The 13,393-nt window shown below is 46.0% G+C and overlaps 1 protein-coding gene across 4 annotated transcripts in view; it reads right to left on the bottom strand.

Annotated features, from left to right (window-relative positions):
- Nucleotides 1–1,305: 1,305 nt before the first annotated feature.
- NEO1 (neogenin 1) overlaps nucleotides 1,306–13,393 on the bottom strand; it is a 249,381-nt gene continuing 237,293 nt past the window's right edge. For 3 of the 4 annotated variants that reach the window (XM_021667498.2, XM_064382335.1, XM_021667499.2), the window contains 4 exons: nucleotides 12,556–12,714; nucleotides 7,594–7,857; nucleotides 5,082–5,218; nucleotides 1,306–3,892 (listed from right to left, as the gene is read on the bottom strand). In XM_021667498.2, coding sequence (XP_021523173.2) covers nucleotides 3,809–3,892; nucleotides 5,082–5,218; nucleotides 7,594–7,857; nucleotides 12,556–12,714 — 644 coding nt within the window. In that variant the 3' untranslated portion in view covers nucleotides 1,306–3,808. The remainder of the gene's footprint in view (nucleotides 3,893–5,081; nucleotides 5,219–7,593; nucleotides 7,858–12,555; nucleotides 12,715–13,393) is intronic. The other variant, XM_021667500.2, reaches the window with a different exon arrangement.

Here is a 13,393-nt window from a genome sequence, read left to right as displayed (position 1 = left end):
CCTTCCAAAGTGCTGGGATTTACAGGTGTAAGCCACCGCAGCTGGCCCAGTATCATTTCTTAGGACTGTCATCTTTTGTCTTTCACGTTTACCCCAGGACGCCAAAGCGTCATGGCTACTGAAATGGGAGCGTCCTAACACCAGAACACTGGGGACCTACCAGGATCCCTGCAAGGCGGTGGGGGCGGGGGTGGGGGGAGCTTTGCTTTCTCTCTCTCTGTGTGTGAGAAAGAAGCCTTTCAACGTGCTCCGGAGCATGAGTCCTCGTCACTGTTTGTCTATCCATCCAAGAGGCAAGCATCTGCTATTGTCGGAAGCTGTCCCTGGCATTAGACATTGAGAAAGGAGTGAGAAATGATCTTGTCCCCACTGAACCCACAGGGCCCAGGAAAAGACTGAAACAAATCACGGCAAAATGTGCCAAGAGCTCCACCTAGGGATGCACAGGAGAAACAGCAGCGGCGGGCGCCCGGCACTTAGAACAGAACGGCAGAAAAGAGGACTCCATCTGTAGACCGAGAAGGGCCTCACTGGTAGCTTTCTGCGGCCACAGCCCCAGTGCACAAGGCGACATGAGTCTGGAGCTGGAGGCTGTGGCAGACAAGCACCAACCTCCAGCTACGGGAGCACGGACTTCATCCTGAGCCCAATGGAGCGCGGCTAATGGGAAGGTCGGGATTTGGGCTTCCTCGAGTACACTCTGGCGGCAGAGCAGATGAACAACAGGGCAAAGGGAGCAGTGAGGACACTGTGCTCTGTGTTTAGCCCTCACTCTATTATTGCAAGCTCGGGCCTCTGGCTGCTGAGGTCACCTATTCCCTGGCCGAGACTCTGGGACACCATGAGGAATCTTACATGGTGAACGCAGTGAGGTGAGGCAGCCCGGGGCAAGCGGGCCTTCGCTGTGAGTGGTGGGGATGGGAGTGGGGAGGCCAGGCCCACAAGGGCACTCAGCCTGCGCTAACAATGCGCTGCGGTAGCAGGGGCGTGGCCTGCACTCCATTGGGGATGACTGCCAGGGGCCCTCTCTGAATCCTCACGCTGCTCAGTCCCTGCAGGGAAGCAGCAGGGCGATGAGAACAGGGACAGGACTCACTTTTGGCGCTGCTGGACGATCCGAACACCTCCTGCAGCCTCCTGGCTCACCTGCCACCCCTCCCTGAGTCCCCCGTAAATGACTGGCTTTACAGTTGTGAAGGCAACAGCGAGGTGAATTAGAGGCTGGGAAGCAGGGGGACACAAGTTTTTTTTGTTTTGTTTTGTTTTTTAAGGATAAAGGAAAATAACTCTTTGACCAGACCAGAGTTTGATTGGATTAAAAAAGTGTATTGGATTTCCAATACTAAATAAAAACATGAAATCGTTTTTAAAAAGCCATAGAGTTTACAGCATCAACTACAGAAAAGGCCAAACAAGTGTGTACAGACGCCAGTCCCAGCAGTCCTCCGGGCCCCTCCCGCAGGCAGTGCGAGGACAGACACAGGTGTTCCAAATCCCCCCGGGGAAGCTGCTGAGCGGCAGCTCAACTAGGACACTACAGGACACACAATGGTTTAGTTTCAAAAATCACAGGAAAATGTAAGAAAATGTATTAAATTGTGAAAAGGTGCAATACAGAATAGCTTTCCTTTTTCTTAATTTTAAAAAACCCCCCCAACTTTGAACAGTTATTTTATTTAAAAACAGGCCCCTCCCCCACCCGCCCCAATTCTGTGGCAGTATCCAGGTACCAAGGCCCTGAGGTAACAGAAGCGTCAGGGTTCGTGGGAGGAAGTGCCCCAAATACTGAGCCTGCTCTTTGGGCATAAGGTAGTTTCTGGGGAACCTGGCCCTCCTGGTGGCCAGAGTGCTCGGACAGCTCTTTTCAGGATCAGTTTAAGTGTACTGGTTTCCCAGAATCCCACCTCGTGCCCCCATGTGACCAGCTAGCTTGGCAGCAGGAGTTCTCGCATTGCACCTTTCATTGCCCCCCCAAATCATAAATACAGAGTTCAACTTGCAAAAGAGCAAACATGATTAAGACATAAAAATGGGAAAGCCCCAAGTTCAAAGGCAGGTGGCCTGGGGTACCCACTGGTGGTTTCAGCAGCTTATCTCTTCTTGGTTATTGAACTGAAGCCCGATTTACTGTCTACAGTGCCTTCCACACTGTCTTCTGGGGATCTGTTGGGGAGTACGGGAAGATGCCTGAGCCTGAGTCCTGTATTTTCTATTATATATTATTAATATGAAAACACCACACACCTCAGCTCCTTACCTTTTTAAGAAAAAGAACCTAAGTACTACGTGCAAAGGCAATGGCTTCCATGTATGGCTGAGCCGCTGGGTCCACCTCAGAAACCTCCAGCAGCTTCATTCTGATCAGGGCTTAGCTGAGCTGCTGGGATAGGGGAGGGGGCAGCTGCCTCCGCTGTTCCTGTCCCTTGCTACTGGAGAAATAATGTTCAGAAAAACGCGTGGAAGCCTCAGGGGCTCTGCTTCCTGCAGAGCTCTGCCTTGTCTCACTCCTGCTAATGCTTTCTCAGAAGGATCGCGAAGTGTGGAAGAGAGAGCTGGACTGGCTGAAGACTGGAACGAGAGAGGAGGAGGGCTGTATGTGGAAACAAAGTTCCTTCCTTAACCTCCAACTTCCCCAGAGAGAACTAGTAACAGCGGCAGGAAAGGGTCTCCATCCTTGCTCTCTGATTTACATAGCAGGGTTGGCTCTTACCCTATTCTCTGTGACTCAGGCAATTAGAAATACAGCACCTCAGCATGGACATTCTTACCAGGCTGGGACCAAGACATCAGGGCAGCTAAATCCTCAAACCCACCTATTGCACACAAGAATTTTAAAACCAGATCCAAATCAAACTCCAGTTGCAACGTAGTGACAATAAGGATGGACATGCCAGGAAAGGACAATAAAGAAGATGCTTCCATTCTCTGCAGGCTTCTGGAAGAAAGTACAATGACGGAAACATTCACAGGACCTCAGCAGCCCCTCCATTTCCTATTCCCAACCCCCAGCCCCCACCCCCTGCCCCAATACTGAAACTGCACAGAAAGCAACAAACAAGTCTTTTCAATGTTACATTTCATTCAATTCAAATAGATCTGTAATCTCACAGTGATGAGAGGAGAAAGTCAGGCCTTTAATAATTATAATAAAAAAATAATAAAAAAGCTTACAAACAGCAATGCAACATTTCCTCCCCCTCAGAGTGGTGGATTAACAGCTGGCAGAGGATGCAATGACTCAGAATTAAAAAATAAAAACAAAACCAAAAAACAAGCAACCCCTGGAACAAGCCACACTTCAATGACTTTCCACACATAATCAGAATAAGCAGTCAGATGTCAGCCACTTGTGGAGAACAACACGGACTTCCTTGGTTTTGGATAGCATTTTTTGTTTTTGAAGGTAAAATAAAATAAGACACAAATAAAATTGTACATAAATGCCAATGTCTACACTCCATAAAGGTGATGCGGTCGCAGCACGAAGACACAGCCTGACCACAAAGTGAAATGCAGGTTGCACTTCTCGCCTCTTCCCTGGACACAAAATTTTGGCCCATGGTGCCCAGTCCTGCAGAGTATCAGCAGGCAAAGGGAAGCTGCCTTGATGTACGCTTCTTCCAGGCTGACCGGGGGAAGGCAGGTGGCCATGCCTGGAGCCAGCCCTACACAGAGGCGCTGACCAGTCTGCTGGCTCACTCTGTGTTCTCAAGTGCTGTCCTCTCGCACTCTGTACAATTCCTTGTTTTCAAGGCTAAGTTCCAAGACTTCCAGACTCAGGTTTGAAGTCACGTCCTGGTGAAGGTCGTCATGCTGTCGTGATGGCGTTTAGGTCCTTCATTAGTCCTTCCAGGTGGGCCATCTCTTTGGTCAGCTCATCTGGTTCATAGCTCTATGGAAAAGAGAACACTGTTACTGGGCCTGATCCAGGGAGCCGACCAGAAAGGAGAGGCCAAAGCCTCAAGTGGTCAGTGGTCAAATGGCCCCAAAAAACTGGCCTACTAACATGCAGGCTGGCTCAGAAGAGAGGGAAGTAGCAGGATGTACCCGAGGTCACTAGGATCCCATTTCTTGATAATGCACAATGCCTCTCTCCCAACACACACTTCCCAGGGACACAATGACCCCACAAGCCAGAAGACCTGCTGCTTGCCCCTTCTAGGTCTCTGCCCCAGTCAGCACCATTGGTATGTCCCTGGATCTCTGGACCTCAAGCTTTCTGCTTAGAAAATCCTGTCCCTGGAAATTCAGAGGCAAAATATTTTTATTGGAGTTTGAGAGTGAAAGATCAAAGAGAGACCCTGGTGATTTTTGTTTCTAGAGCAACCACTCAAGTACCACCTTCTCCAGTGTCTTGCTCAGAAAGGTCATAAACTGGAACTGAGGGGTGAAAAAGCATATGGATGGTTCAAACCAAGGAAAGAACACCAAGGACAGAAGGGATAGAACTAAAAGGCAGGCAGGAGTGGCAGGAAGTGGAGAGAGGGGCCAGTAGCTGGGCTGGTGTGAAAAGCTAAGTTAAGACATTCAAGAGTGGATATGGAGGCCGGGTGTGGTGGCTGTGGCTCACACCTCTAATCCCAGCACTTTGGGAGGCCAAGGGGGCTGGATCACCTGAGGTCAGAAGTTCGAGACCAGCCTGGCCAACATGGTGAAACCCCATTTCTACTGAAAGTACAAAAAATTAGCCAGGCGTGGTGGTGGGCACCCGTAGTTCCAGCTGCTCAAGAGGCTGAGGCAGGAGAATTGCTTGAATCTGGGAGGCAGAGATTGCAGTGAGCCGAGATCCTGCCACTGTACTCCAGCCTGGGGGACAGAGCAAGACTCCGTCTCAAAAACAAAACAAAACAAACAAACAAAATGACTGGATACAGAAAAGAAAGCAGACCAAATCCTCAGCACAGCTCCCGGCTCAGAAAGGATGCTCAAAACGCCGTATCTACTGAATGAATGAGTGTATCTGCTTCATAGTTCTGGGTGGTGAGGCCTGGTGTGCACAGAATATCAGCTCGACCAGCAGTCTCAGGCCCTAGGGCATGTTCCCAGACAATCTGGCGGGACGGATGGCCCCATGAACTTACACTCTCGGAGTCTTCCAACATCCTTGTGGTCTCCTGCACTTCGGGGGCACTGGGAACAACCACTGGCATAGGAGGCCGGCTCCTTCCTAGAGTCCCGATGGAGGCAGTCTTCACTGAGTGAATGTGATGGTTCAGAGCTGAGGGAAAAGGGCACCGTCAGGTGTGTGGCCAAGCCTGCCTCCCCCAGACCTCATGAAGGCCCTAAGGTCCAAGTGCTGCTTCAGAGTGAGAGACACACCCAGACCCCGTGCAGGGATACTGCTCTGAAAAGTTACTGGAACAAGAGGGAAGGAGGGAGATAGCAGGGCATTCAAAAGGCCAGAGAAAATATTCCATTGGCTCTAGAAAACCAATATCCTGGTACAGCGGTTCTCAAAATGTGGTGGTCCATGAACCCTTGCAGGGTATCTGGGAGGCCAAAGCTCTCTTCATAATGGGACATTATTTGCCTTTCCACTGTGTTTGCCTTTGCACTGAGGACACAAAAGCAATAACGGCTGAGCTGCTGGAGCCTTAACACAAATCAAGGCAGTGGTGCCAAACTGTAAAGTCATTCACTGACATGCACCTGCAGTTTAAAAAAGCCAGTTGCACTCAGAACCATCCTTAATAAATGAATAAATATTTTTTATTTTACTAAATCTTGACCTTATTGTATGTGACAAAATGCAAAGTATGCATAAAGTATTTCAGCTGCATACAAAGTATGAAAGTTTTTTTTGCTTTTTTTTTTTTGAGACAGAGTCTTGCCTTGTTGCCTACACTGGAGTGCAGTGGTACGATCTCGGCTCACTGCAACCCCCGTCTCCTGGGTTCAAGTGATTCTCCTGTCTCAGCCTCCCGAGTAGCTGAATTACAGGCATCTATCACCACGCCTGGTTAACTTTTTGTATTTTTAGTAGAGATGGGGTTTCACCATGTTGGCCAGGCTGGTCTTGAACTCCTGACCACAGGTGATCCAGCCCCCTTGGCCTCCCAAAGTGCTGGGATTACAAGCGTGAGCCACCACGCCTGACCAACAGCTGTCTTAAATAAAGGCACTTGTGATGGTTTGAGTGTTGAGTTGAATGTTTTTATCATGGAATACCACTGTTAGTTCAAAGGCAGACAGACAAACTGATTCTTGAGACATCTTCTAGAAAAATGAACAAAGTGAGCCTGACAATTCAAAAAACACAATGGATAGTGTTTATTGCCAATGATAAAATTGAAGTTTTAAGTGAAAATTAGAATTCTGGAAAACTTGCACCTGCCACCATGGGCTTAAGAACTTAGTATTTATACACTTTGACAATATTAATGAATATGTTTTTAGATATTGAATAATGAAATGTATTGCTATTTGCAGAATTTGCATAACACAGTGAACCAATATTTTCTAAATGACCCAATATGTGATGTTTTAGTACCATGCATTAAATGCAAGATAGATGAATGAATTTTGATGGAATAAAGTATGAATAGTTCATGGATATGCTTTCAGATTTCACTTTACAAACAAACCTTTAAAAAACTACAACTTGTTGAGTTTTGCTATAGTATCAAAAAAGAATATCCACAATTATCTGAAAAGGTTATAAAAATACTCTTCCTTTTTCCAATTACGTATCTGTGAGGCCAGATTTTCTTCTATTTCAACCAAAACACCATATTGCAACAGATTGAATGCAGAAGCAGATAGGAAAATCCAGCTGTCTTCTATTAAGCCAGACATTAAAGAGATTTGCAAAAAATAAAATGACTCTTCTCACTACATTTTTGTTTGAAAATAGTTGCTTTTCATAAAAATATGCTAGTTATTGTAACATGATTGCTTTTTTAATGAATAAAATACTTTAAAAATGTCTTAGTTTTAATTTTAATATGGTAAATATTGATAGATATAACCCATATGAAGAGCTTTTATGTGCTCAATAGCTTTTAATATATAAAGGGGTACTGAGGCCAGAAATTTTGAAAACCACTGACTTATTCTAAAACAAATGAACATCATAGAGAACAATCTGGAAGAGCATAAAGCAAGCATGCCTTTGAGGTCAGGGGACTGTTACTGAGCTTGTGGATCTGGGTAAATGACTTCTCTTCATGGGGTTCCTTTCCCTATCCTGAGGTTCATTCTGGTTTCACCATCCTGTGAGTCTAAGCCTTGGCCTCCCTGGTCCCTTCTCTAGCTTGCAGGGACCTTATGAAGTGAGGTGATTCCAGGGGGCTGGGGAGACTAGATCTGTTACCCATTCCTATGCCATTGGATTTACCACCAACAGTGCTGCACATAAAACACAATTCAAAAGGTCAGCCCTTGCTCCCCAGCAAATTATTCTCTGATTTGTAAGTGTTCCCAAAGGAGGGAAGCCTGTAAACTTCCTGGGTGGGGCAACGGCACATTACTACTCTAACTGAATTGCTGGGATAGGCTTGGAGGATATTTGCTTTGCTATACCTCAAAGAAGGCGTGACTCTGTCCCAAGCTTGAGCCAAGGGTCCCTCCAGGTGTGCTGCCATCCTCACTCACCTTGCTGGGATAGTAATGGTGTGCTTGGCAATGCAGGATCATAGGTGGGAGGTCCTGGAGGTGGGATTGCCGGCACGGCGAAGCTCTTCAATGGGTGGGAAGGACGAACATGGGCGGTGGGAAGACTCTGGCCTGAATCTTCCTCTTGGGAGCTGGCCAAGTAAGAGGAGCTGGTAGCACCTTCAGGGTCCTGGTGATCAGTGCAGCATGTTTGAGACGAGGAGGCTGGCATGGTGTCAGTGCTGGGGGTATTTCGAACAGATTCTATAGCAGGAAAGTCTAAATGTTAGCATTTCTTTTGCCATTAAACCTATGAAAGTCCCAGAGTTTTGGCTACTTCCTGGGGTTCCCTAAACCAGCTCAATAAGCACTTGTGATCAGTGCTAGTCCAAGAGAACATGGATTAGCACCACTGCCAGGCATAAGAATGGACTAGTCTAAAAGAGTCTCAAACAGTTTTGTACATGGACCAGCCATTCCAGTTTTTCACCTCACAGCTAAGAGGTCACAATTTAAGTACATGTAAAGGTTCTTGAGACTACTAAGATATTAATATATAAATAAGTATAAAAGAAAATTAAAAACTTCACTCACTGGGATCTTGGAGAGTGGCCTTTCATAGACAACCGTAACTGATCACCGAGGCTGGCGGGGTACCTGACAGTAGCCAGCGATGCTGACAAGGCCTGGTGGTCACTGCAGGACAGGCCAATGGCATAGGCCTTCATGCCCCCAGGGACTGTGTGTGCCCTCACAGCAAAAACCCCACAGCTCAAGTGAGAACTGGACAACGAACCAGCCCAGAATTCTACACACAGCTTTCAGATCATGCCAAGTGAAGGGCATTTTTGATTCAGAGAAAGAAATGAGGGTAGATTAGACTGGAGAAGGGAAGGCCCAGGAAGAACACGGTAACAATTTCAAAATATAAGAAGGGGCAGAGTTGTTCTGGAAGGCAGCACAGTAGGGTAGAAAAGCAGGGACTCTGGAGTCAGACAGACCTGGACTCTCTAATCTTTGCATACTAACTAGGTGAATTTGACAAAGTCACTGAGTATCTCCGAGTCTCAGTTTCTTCATCTACAAAAGAGGGAGAATAACATGTAATTCTTTGAGGATTACATGAGAGGTATGTAAAGTGCTGGACACAGTGCTTGAATATATGCTAAGATTCTTTTCTTTGTAAATTATTGGGTGCTTACTTTAAGCCAGGCACTATGCTAGCTGCTTTACATTCATTAGCTCACTCCATCCTCAAAGTAACTCGGAAGGCACTGGGAGGTTAAGCAAATTGCCCATTTGCACACTCAGAACTAGCAGGGCGGAATCTGAATCCCTGCCTTCTGACTTCCATACCCATGCTCTGGACCACCACACACCTTTCCACACCCAGTACCACTTGCCCCCACTCTGTGGGGCAGAAGCAGCACCAAGGCCTGGGGAGACCACTCCAAAAGCATGAGCTGGTGACCACCTTCGCCACCCGTGAGGAGAGGCAGGGAGGACACAGCTCAGGGCAATGGACTGTATCAGGTAGCCTGAAGGCCTCTTCTGACTTCTGGAGTCCTCAACCTTAACAAGTACAGTAGTCTCCCTTATCCATGCTTTTGCTTTCAATGGTTTCAACTACCTGTGGCCAACTGCTGTCTAAAAATTTAAATGGAAAATTCCAGAAATAAATAATTCATAAGCTTTACATCGTGCACTGTCCGAGTAGTGTGATGAAATCTCACGCCATTCCACTGGGGATATGCATTATCCCTCAGTCCAGCCTATCCACACTGCGTACGCTACCTGCCCTTGAGTCACTTAGTAGCTGTCTTGGTTATCAGATGGAGCAAACAGATATAAAGGGTTCATTACTACATGTGATTTCAGGCCTCCAGTGGGGTCTTGGAATGTATCCCCGTAGATGGGGACACTGTAAAGCATGAGCAATCTGCAGAAATCCAACACATTTCCATGCCTTTGTTGCTGAGGTAGCAGTGAATATGTCCCCTTGGGCTCTGAGGAGTCAGGCCACCAGTCATGAGTGCCACCTCTGATCTTGGGTCCACGGATGAGGGACTCACACACCCTCCCCAAGTGTGCCTGGCTGTGTTGGCCCTACGAGGCTTAGGTCATATCTCACCCCCTAAAGGGGCGTGCTAAGGCTATTTTCTTAGGCTTGCTCAACATAGCCATCCCCACAGTGGGGGACCCGGTGGCCCCCCTCTGTGTGATCCTGGGTGGGGCAGAAGATGGTTAAGAAGGATAGCAGGGAGGAGGACAGAGAAGAGTAGACTCATGTTCAGACCGTGTCAGCCTGTATGGCAGATATGTTAGGTCAGTTCTGGGCACACAGGCTTCCCTGACTGTTTCAACAGTCTGTAACTGGATATTTAAGCTTCTGAGGGCCAAAGAAATGGTGTAAAAGGTGAAAAAGGAAAATGGGGTTGCCTACAGGAGTCAGCGCTCTGGGCTGCTACCACAGACCAGGGCTGCCTTGTACGCCTCCAGGGGGCCCCAGGCATGTTGCTGTCTTCATGAAGGGTGCTCCCTGACACTGTGCGAAACCACTGGCCTGCTCAGAATCCATGCTGTAAGTAAAATCCCTGCTTTGGCAAGGGGCCTACTTCCTGACTGACTTGCCTCTTAGAGTTGTTAAAGACACAAAGAGTTTACACTGGCCAAGTGATTGGACAAGAGGAAAGCACTTTTCCAATGTCAAGTGGTGGTGACATGGTGAATGTCCCTTAGACCAGAGACTGGCCCTGCCTAGCCCACACGGACCGAGCTGTGGCAACACTTGAGCTCTAGAGACATAAGAGCTCAGAAAAGAACAACAGTGAAAAAGAACTGTGATCATTTTTGGATAGATACTTGCTCTACATTTCAAACCGGTCTTCAGTTAGTCCATCACTTTAGTTTTACCTTCTTTTATCCAACTGGTCATCAAAGCATGGGCTCTCTTGGTAATGCAAATTATTCTTTCTGCCTCTCTTCACTTTCTGCCTAGGTCCATAAAGAAGGGAATGTTTACCAGCACTGGATCACAAGGGAGAGAGCTGGGTAGGAGCTGCCATGCTTCTCTCCAATCCCCAAACCTGTCCTATTCTGGAAGAAGGAGGAGGGGGCTGCCATCCACTAAGACAGGACCACATCCTAGAGTGTGAGATTCCTTGGCCTTAAAAATGGAGCAACAGGGTTGGGCATGTACAAAACCTCCTAAGAGCGGGTGCAGAGGCTGCTTTCTAGTTCTCTGTTTTGTTTGAGACTGTGTCTATAAGGCAGATTGGCTCTCATGCAGCTGGCTGGAGTAACTGTCTATCTTTTAAACCATCTTTCCTAAAGACAGGACTCTAAATTGGGATTTTGAGGGAGACAGCAGAAAGGGCAAATTTATTTTTATTTATTTATTTACTTTTTTTGTAGAGATGGGGTCTTGCCCTGTTGCCCAGGCTGGTCATGAACTCCTGGGCTCAAGCCATCCTCCTGCCTCGGCTTCCCAAAGTGCTAGAATTACAGGCATGAGCCACCTTGCTCAGCCTGGAAGGCCAAATTTAGATGCAAGTTCAAGCAGCATTCTCCAAACCAGGGAATAACTCTGGGAGTAGATAATGTTGGGAATTACTAGGCACCCTTTAATAAAGCTTGATCTTCATTTGATGTTTTGGGTATGTTTATGATTGATGAAAACTTAAAAGAATGGGGACCAGGTGCAATGGTTCACGCTTGTAATCCCAGCACTTTGGGAGGCCGAGGCAGGTGGATCACTTGAGGTCAGGAGTTTGAGACCCGGTCTGTACTAAAAATACAAAAATCAGTCAGCCAGGTGTGGTGGTGTGTGTCTATAATCCCAGCTACTCTGGAGGCTGAGGCAGGAGAATTGCTTGAACCTAGGAGGTGGAGATTGCAATGAGCCAAGATGGCGCCACTGTACTCCAGCCTGGGCAAGATACTGAGACTCTGTCTCAAAAAAAACAAAAACAAAAACAACTCACCAAAACAAAACAAAACAAAAAACTCAAAAGAATGGGGATATTACTGGGACTTCTAGCATAAAGTTTTGAGGTTCTTTTAAAATGGAACTCATTTGAAATTCCCTTATTCCCCAGACCAGCAAAACTCAATTCTATCAGTAACGTAATAATTATTAATAGGCAAATTTCAAATGGTGGAAAAATAATACGTTAAATATATGGCAAGTTACTAGAATTGCCGTTTAAAACTAAGAGGAAGAATATTAATTTTCAATTAGTGAAGAACAATATTTATGCCACTTGCTGTCCCCACACCTTCGCCATTTCCTCCTTAAAACTGTTTGATAATGTGGTTTCCCAAGGTTTCCAAACTGGGACATGTTTGTCTAGCAACATACTTCTTTAAATACACTACAGATTGTTATGCCAATTTCCTGTTTCTTCAGAGAGGATCTATTCCTGTGCATCCTTTCCTAATTTTAATAATCCTGAGGTTTACATCAGGCACACATCCACATGGCTGGCGGTCCCACTGCCCCTTGGATGTCATCTGCACTTCAGTCCACAGTGGAAGTACCCCGTACATAACAAGTAACCTTTGGACCCACCCAGTGTTAGGGTGACTGCCAGGCAAAGGCAACCACTAGTGTCTGAAATCACCCAGGATGAGTTTTTCTTTCAAATTAGAGGATTAAAAGAAATAAAGAAATTGGAAAAAAGGCCGAGTTAAAGTGCAAGTTTATGGAACAAGGGATGCTTATGTGATCAGAGATACTGTTTTTACTAAAAGGAAACCTTGCACTGGAACATTTAAAACCTAGGTGGAAACATGGGGTGAATTTTACAGAAACAAATTTGAGTCAGTCACAGCAATGTTATGCTAAGTAAATAAAACAGAAAAATTCCAAATCCCTCTTCTAAGTAGGGCAAGTCCTTCCCCATTTCCGCTTGCCAACTCTTTTGGAATGGTTTCCATCTGGGCTTGATCCTCATCTCTCACCTGTGGAATTGGCCCTGTCTGAAAGGGACATGGATGTGCCAATGGGCCATGGGCTGCCCGGGTGGTAGAGGTGACTGCGAGCTGGAGAAGCGAGGCTGCTGGAGTGGAAATGATGGTGAGGGTTATCGAGGGAATGGATGGGATGGGCACTAATCACAGCTGTGAATGAACACAAGACAGAGAAATGCTTAACATGCTTGCACAAACACACACAAATCACAGTTTAAGAGCAAAGTCACCCCGTTCCCACCTCCCATACAATCCAACCACTCCCTTGGTTTTTTGGTGGCAGCTGGCTAGATCTGGTCAATTAGCCATTGATTTTTACCTTTGTTTTTTAAAAATGAACATACTATTTTGCATATGTCTACATATGTATAGAAAAAAAGGTCTGAGGAATATATACTGAAATGTTAACAGTGATTATCTTGCAGGGAAGAGTGGTCAGGATTAAAATATTGTTCTTTTGGCTTGTCTATATTTTCCAATTCTACTATAATAAACATGGATAACATGAGCTATTACAAATATCTATTTGAATATGTCACAAAATATAAATCCATAAGTCAACACATAATAAATTCGGTTTCTATTATTTTTGTCCTGCTAACAGGATAGAAAGAAGTCTCCTCTTTTTCCAGTATATTCCTAATTCATTCTGCCTTTGTTAAAACTACTGAATGAGGCATTTAATGGGTATTTAGGCCAAATAAATAAGTAGCTGTTTAATCGGCTTTCATGCCTTAAAATAAATGCAAATGAAATTGAACTCTGATGGTCCCATCTAGTACTAAAAGCATGAACCACAGGCTGATGGCACCATCTTTTTATTGCTTCT

Source organism: Aotus nancymaae, unplaced genomic scaffold (assembly GCF_030222135.1).
Source record: "Aotus nancymaae isolate 86718 unplaced genomic scaffold, 86718_ANA_hifiasm-v0.15.2.pri h1tg000003l, whole genome shotgun sequence".
NCBI classification, from domain to species: Eukaryota; Metazoa; Chordata; class Mammalia; order Primates; family Aotidae; genus Aotus; species Aotus nancymaae.
Note: the sequence above shows the minus strand (reverse complement) of the source record. Positions and strands in the feature narration are given on the sequence as shown.